This window comes from Syzygium oleosum, unplaced genomic scaffold (genome assembly GCF_021117445.2).
Source record: "Syzygium oleosum isolate NSW1041296 unplaced genomic scaffold, Sole_v2.1 Sole_v2.70, whole genome shotgun sequence".
NCBI classification, from domain to species: domain Eukaryota; kingdom Viridiplantae; phylum Streptophyta; class Magnoliopsida; order Myrtales; family Myrtaceae; genus Syzygium; species Syzygium oleosum.
The window spans coordinates 42,277-49,706 of NW_026607554.1; the positions used below are offsets into that span (position 1 = coordinate 42,277).

At 39.3% G+C, this 7,430-nt stretch overlaps 1 protein-coding gene across 1 annotated transcript; it reads left to right on the forward strand.

Moving 5' to 3' along the window:
- Positions 1–2,375: 2,375 nt before the first annotated feature.
- Positions 2,376–4,686, forward strand: LOC115689362 (cytochrome P450 71D9-like). Its single transcript, XM_030615369.2, has 2 exons — positions 2,376–3,471; positions 3,826–4,686. The coding sequence occupies exons 1-2, from the start codon at positions 2,563–2,565 to the stop codon at positions 4,438–4,440; spliced, it is 1,524 nt and encodes a 507-aa protein (XP_030471229.1). The 5' UTR covers positions 2,376–2,562; the 3' UTR covers positions 4,441–4,686.
- The last annotated feature ends 2,744 nt before the right edge of the window (positions 4,687–7,430 follow it).

The following is a 7,430-nucleotide window of genomic DNA, read 5'->3' on the forward strand; positions in this document are numbered from 1 at the left end:
ACAAGTAGATTTTGGGAGAATAGATCGACTAAGATCTAATGATGTTAAGTGTATCTTGACATCAAAAGCCCATGTTAGATAATTACTTCTAGTAATATCTAACATTGCAAACTCTCTCTTGGTAATGTTTGACATACTTAAAAAGAAATTGTAGAGAGGTAAAGGTATGTTACCTCGAGTGATATCCGAGATTCTAACCGGCTCATATTTGAGTGATATCCAAGATTCTAACCGGCTCGTGCTGATAACGTGTTGTAAAAGTAAACGACGATCTTTGGAATCAACTCAGAAATCAACATAAACAGCGATCTTCGGAATCAACGCGGAGACCAACTTGAAGTACAATATGAGAGAAAAAAGAGACACGAGAGAAGTAGGGAGCAAATGTTAAGTCTTCTTCATTCTTCATCATTATCCTCACCAAGTTTACAAAAGTCTCTATTTATAGACTAGATGATACAATGAACATGAATATGTGTGTTCATGTATACAATTAATGAGGATCTGATCGTGTACATTAAAAGAGGGGACCATTCATTGAATGGGGAAAAGTGATACATCCACATCATTCAATGCATCATTCAATGCATTTATAACACGTTTGGAATTATAAATTCCTTCGGATAGTCCTACCCTTTGATGGGAAGCGGAGCAACTTGGGCTAGAAGCCCACGTAGTTCGGCCCATTTTCAAGGCTCCATTAGCCAAATCCCAAGAATAATTTTTTTCGAAAAAAATGTGATGATTGTTTGGGGATGAAGAATCTCGGTAATATTATTATTATTTTATAGTCATCATTGTTGTAGACTCCGTTTATTTCTCAAAAAATAAATAATTTAGAAATTATTTTCTTAAAGATGATTGTTTGTATATTTTTCACTCGTTCATTTTTGTAAGCGATACAATCGATCATTTTTAGGAAAATATTTTCTAAATTATTTATTTTTCGTGGAACAAACGGAACCTTCATGTCGATGCGTTCGTTGTTTGTTTGTTTATTGTGTATGCGTGTGTGGTCACGGATGTAGGAATAACTTTAATAAAAGGAACATGTGGATTTAACAAAAGGTTGAGCTGCCAATGTAGGAAAAAGTGACTCACAACTACAAGTCAGTCGGGTTGAATCTTCAAAGTTCAAGCCATGTATCACCCTGCTCAGACTTTCTTTTCTCAAGATTTTCCATTTGAATATCTAGAAGCAAAACATTTAGTTGGCATATGGACAAGCTCATTTAGTGTTTAAACGAATTTCTTGGGCGCTCTTGCGCACTCCCTCGTTCGTGAATTTGAAGTTAGTGAAGGTAAGGAAACTGAAAAAAAGATATAATTCTCTTTTTTGCTTCCGGATCTATTTTGAACTTAAACACACTCGTTAGGAACTGTGTGATGACTATTGATTGTGGGTGTAGATGATTTCAACAGAGGACCACATTGTTTAGAGCTAGAATATTGAGGACAACAATACAAATGTAATAGATAAGTACAAAAAGAACTGAAAACAAGTCAGATCCGACTGCGGAGAAGAAGGCATGCATGGACTCAGAGAATGCAGCCAAAATGCTCTGTACCGTGTCATGCTTGTATACCCATTATTTGGTTGTTCCAACGGGACCGCAAAGGTTTCCAAGTCAAATTAATGAAGACTTGACTTTTCATTCTTATTCACCACTTGACATTTTGGTCTGATTAATACATGACCCATAAAACTTTGAGAAAAATTGCCAAAAAAATCATAAATCTATTGTATGGATTCCAATTTAGTCATAAATCTTTTTAATTTAGCCAATTTAATATTAAATCTTTTGACGATTTACCAACGTAAGCCTTCCAGCCAATTTTGATAGGAAATCACTGACGTGGACGCCGGCCATCCTACGTGGCAAGGTCAGTTTTGATGTGAACAATTGTTGTCTATTTTAATTTTTAATTTTTTTTAATTTTCTTTATATTTTCTTTTTCTCTTAGTTCCCACGGCCAATCTGCAGCCATAGCAATGACCAATGAGGGCCGCAATGCCCTCGTCGGTTATAGCGAGGGCCCGTGAGCCCTTACCGGTCCATGGAAAACAGAAAAGAAAAAGAAAATAGATGGAAAAATTTCTGGAAAAAGAAAAAAAATTCAGAAAAAAATATTTAAAAAATTACAAAAATTGATCATGTCAGCGTTGATAATAATTTCTGCAATTTTATATGCTTCAACTAGGAGCTCTTGTCCTTTTGCTGCTTTTGGAGCGTTCGGCCAGTGGCATTATTAAGCCTTATGGGATCGCCTCTAAATGTCTTGCAATTTACTTCACTCAAATGGCTGGTCCATCGTCTGATTGGTCAGCTTCGATGAGTAACAGGATATTTATACATCTAAGAAAAATTTATGTCAGACAATATCTGGACAGAATAAAAAATCGGCCAAATTTTTTCTTAAAAACATGCGTTGACGCTCTTCCATAAGAGTACCACCCATGAACGCCTATAAGTGTGAGCTGTGTAGCTCCACCAAAAATCTCAACACACACACACGCTTAACTTCCACATTCATCTCATCACACTACTCCACTAGTCCCTCATGGATCTTCAGCTCAGTTTCCTAGTTCTATTGTGTTTCCTCCTCTTCATCTTCATGGCACTTAAAATTGTCAAGAGAAAACCAAACTCAAAAGGCTCAACCACGAAGCTCCCTCCAGGTCCATGGAAGCTACCCATCATAGGCAACATGCACCAGCTCGGCGGCCCACTTCCGCACCGGACGCTGAGAGAATTGGCTAAGAAGTATGGCCCGTTGATGCACCTCAAGATGGGTGAGGTCTCGACGGTTGTGTTCTCGTCACCAGAGACGGCCAAGGAGGTCTTGAAGACCCACGATGTGATCTTTGCCTCTAGGCCACCGATCCTTGTCTCCAGCATCTTCGCCTATGATTGCACAAGCATCACGTTTGCACCCTATGGTGAATATTGGAGGCAACTTAGGAAAATTTGCATCCTTGAGCTCCTGAGTTCAAAGAGAGTGCTCTCATACCAGTCCATCCGGGAGGATGAGATGTTGCACCTGGTGAGGTGGATTGCAGCCAGGGCCGGGACGACCATCAACCTCACCGAGAAGATCTACTCATCCCAGTACGGCATGACGTCGAGGGCCGCGTTCGGGAAGAAGTGCAAGGAGCAGGACAGGTTCATCGGGGTGGTGAAGGAGGCAATCAAGTTTGCGGGTGGGTTCGGGATTGCCGACCTTTTCCCCTCAGTGAAGCTCCTGCACGTCGTGAGCGGGATGAGGCCGAAGATTGAGAAGCTGCACCAGGAGTCTGACAGGATGCTGGAGGATATCATCAGGGAACACAGGAAGAATAGATCAGAGAATAAGAGTGGTGATCAGTGTGAAGATGGCGATGAAGATCTGGTGGATGTTCTCTTGAAGTTCCAGAAGCAATGTGATCAGGAATTGTCCCTGACCACTGAGAATATCAAAGCAGTGATCTTCGTAAGGTTTTTTTTTTTTTTTTTTTTTGATGACCCAGGAACCCCCCGCACGGCCGACAGCCAGAGGGGTAAACCTGGGGTGACGCTAGCGCAGGACCCACCACCACGGCGCCACACTTAATAATCCCTAACGACTACGCTGAGGTTCGAACTCTGATCCCTTCGTGGGGGGATGAGAGCGCAAGCCAACGCAGCCTCTGTCCACAAAATTCTTTATTCTTCTCCAATGTCATTCTTTTCTCCGACAACATGACCCGTGCTCTGATTTCCTATGTCTGATAAACGCTTAGGAAACGTGTCCCCAGCTCATGTACAGCAGTCGACATTTAGGTGACGACATCTTTTCTTTGCGCAGGACATATTCAGTGCAGGGAGTGAGACACCAGCCACAGCAGCCGACTGGATCATGTCAGAGCTGGTCAAGAACCCAAAGATCATGTCCAAAGCACAGAAAGAGGTGAGGCAGGTATTTGGCAAGAGAGGGAAAGCAGATGAAGCAGGAGTTGCAGAGCTCAAATACCTAAAAACAGTGGTCAAAGAAGGCCTCAGGCTACACCCACCAGTTCCACTCCTCCTCCCAAGGGAATGCTCACAGGCCTGTGAAGTATATGGCTACACAATACCAGTGAAGACCAAGGGCATCGTCAATGCATGGGCTCTGGGAAGAGACCCGAAATACTGGAGAGACCCCGAGGCGTTCAACCCTGATAGGTTCTGTGATGACTCTAGCGTGGATTATAAAGGTAACTACTTGGAGTACATACCGTTTGGTGCTGGGAGGAGGATTTGTCCAGGGATGACTTTTGGGCTAGCCCAAGTGGAGCTTCAGATTGCAATGCTCTTGTACCATTTTGACTGGACACTCCCCGGTGGGATGAGGAATGAGGACCTGGACATGACTGAGGCTTTTGCTGTGACTGTGAAGAGGAAAGATGATCTCTACTTGATTCCCACTCCTTATAATTGCTAAGTTTCTTTCAGCTTCCTCATTCGTGTTTCCTTGTAATCACCTGAAAAAAAGGTATGTGGCTGCTCATGGGAAGTGAAGATTTAGGGTTTCTTTTAGGTACTTGAATAAGGGCTCAAGAGATTTTTTTACTTGAAAGTTTAAGCTACGAGGAAGCTGTTGGGATGAGAAATGAGATGGGGATTATGTTCTGGTATATGCAAACAAGAAATTATTCTATCTAATAAAGTATAATCTCTTCTTTCGAAATTTATTGTGTGATGTTTATATCACGTGACATACTGACGTGATATCATTCATTTCAATCAAGTTTTTATTAATAATTTGTATTTAGATACTACAAGTGATAAAGTTTAATTAGATGAGTGACATGTCGACAAATCTTTTACATCAAATACTCATATTTCAATACTTGGGCCTCGGTTGACCAAAAAATAAAAAATAGTTGGGTCTCAATTCTCATGCACGAATATTCAATTGGTCCCGTCAAAGGACGTGCATATTCCCTGTGACGCGGGGGCGACACTTTCACGTATTTTCTGGAGGAAAGAGACATCCATCGATTTTGGGTCCCACTAGCGAGAAATTCAGCTTACGACTATATCATATGGTGCTATACATATTTTCCAAGATAAGATGCAAAGGGATTTGACGCTATGTACCACGACTTCATGGGACCAAGTGTCACATTATATCATGACTTTCAAGTTTAGAGATTGTATTTAGGTCCCAAAAGAAAAGTTTATGTATTTAGCACTCAATTTTCAATATCAATACAAAGGTGGGGTTGTCGCCCAAATTGTAATGAAGTCCTCACTTTTTCTCCTCTTTTTAATTTTATCTCCACCATTTTAGGTCATCAAAATAAATCATCAACTTCGAAACATTTTCCCCCTCTTTAGCATTAACTACTTATAACGTTACAGTTAAGCCACATTTGGTGGAATAACCTAATTTTCATTTTTTTTTCATACCAAAAATTTCAAAAACCATTTTAAAGAAACAAAAAATGGTTGAAATGAAGCCAGATAAATATTTTGCATTGGATTATACATCCATTAAACTTTTGAGGCCATTGTGATTTGAAAAAAACATTCGGCCTCGACAGTCTTGATAGCGTAGCAGGAAAAAAATGAAACTAAATCAAAAGATCTGGTTGATATATGAAGAATAAATTTCATATAAATAGTGAAGTTTGCCGAGAAAGAAAACATTGGAACCATATCGTTACAACCAAGAAAGTTGAGATCTCGTGAAAGCCTTCCCCGATGTCTAGGATCAGACTTCGGCGAATTTGACCTCTCTTGACCTTTATAAATCTGATCATATTCCAATGGATAGAAAATGTTACGAACCACATGGCTTTAGGCCATCGAACCGATGATCTTTTTCAGGATGTCGATGTCTAAAAGGAGGAGACAAGTGCCCGTATTTCATCACCAAGACGTGCAGAAAAGTCGACAAGAAAACTCTTGTGCAGTCCGGTCAGGCACATTGTTTCATTCCCGATCCAAAAAGCATGAAATTCTTGAGTAGGGCATCTAATTTGCAATTCTAGAATTCGAAAGCCCTAAACAAGTCAATTATAGTACTGACATTTATAGGAATTAGATATTGAAATCGCTTGTGACCTAATAGATCTTCTTTCTTTTCAGGGGCAAATTCGGAATTCGGAAAAAAAAAATCTAACAAAATATTCCTTCTAGTGTTGAACGATTTGGTCTAGAATTGAAACAAATTAGAAAGTTCGGAATTTATGGTGTGTTGCCAAATAAAATAAATAAATAATTTAGAAAATTCAAAAATTTTAAAAAATTGTCACTTCAACGCCGACTGTGTCACATAGGACAACCGGCGTTCACTTAAGCAATCTCCAGACAAATTGGCTGGAAAAACTACATTGACAAACCATCAAAAAGTTTAGGATTAATATAGCACGATTGAAAGATCATAATACTAGTTGGCCATCTTACAATAGGTTTTGGATTTTTTTAACGATTTTCCCTCCGGCTGATCACAGAACTTTTGTGCCCATCTCCATAGAGTAAATTCAACCGAGTAAATCAAAGGGTCCCCATCTCAAGCACACCCTATACATCTCTCATTGCAGGTTCATTCGGAAACGTCTTCCCAGAAGAATTAATTAAGAATATTATGCAGCACAGTCATTCATGACGTTACCGTTCGATCATTTCATTGATTACGCGTCTTTCTGGATCTTGCCATATGCGTCTATTAATTAGGATGATATGACCCGCGATGCTCTTATCTAGTATTTTTTCCTTGTAGGACTCTAATAATCAAACTCTCCTTTATGAGATATGGATAGGCCTAGTGTAAAGAAGTTCATCTGAGTGTGACCCAACATAGTTTGCTGAGAAGCAAGACATTAAACTAAAGACCTCCGTGGAACATATTAAATTGGAATTAGATTGAACAACAACAGTAGATGATATAATTTGCTCGAATTCCAAATCAAGATCGAATAACCGCTCCGATTCATCATACAAGCAACATGTGAAATGTGAGTAATCGGGTATATTTTTCTTGCGAGTCGTCATTCGATTTCAACTTTGTTGTTGTAGAACTAACCATTATTAAGAACTTTCAAATAAACGATCAAATTACTCAACTTTGTTTATCCTTTCCGAATATCCAACAATTTTCTTTGCGATGGCAAGAAAAAGATGACATAAAAGATTTCAGGTCGTAGACATACTTGATGACCAAACTCTTGTACGGACATATACTGCGGTAAGACTGAGAAAGATGTTTTCACCGGTCGAAGAAAGAAGAAAAGGAAAGAAAAACAAGAACTCTCTCACTGCGTGCATCACATTCACAGGCACCTATACAAAGAAAGGTTTCTTAGATTTCCTTTTTCCTTTTTGTATACTATTTTTTAAATAGACCTTGTTAACAAAAGTCCCATGAATATTTGATAATAAATTAATTAAAAAGTTTATATGTTTTAATACGTTGATTGACATCAT

Bases quoted from the DNA above. Each gene is read 5' to 3' on its own strand.
- LOC115689362 (XM_030615369.2), top strand. From the start codon at position 2,563: ATGGATCTTCAGCTCAGTTTCCTAGTTCTATTGTGTTTCCTCCTCTTC. The intron at 3,472-3,825 runs GTAAGGTTTTTT...TTCTTTGCGCAG, and splicing joins ATATCAAAGCAGTGATCTTC to GACATATTCAGTGCAGGGAG.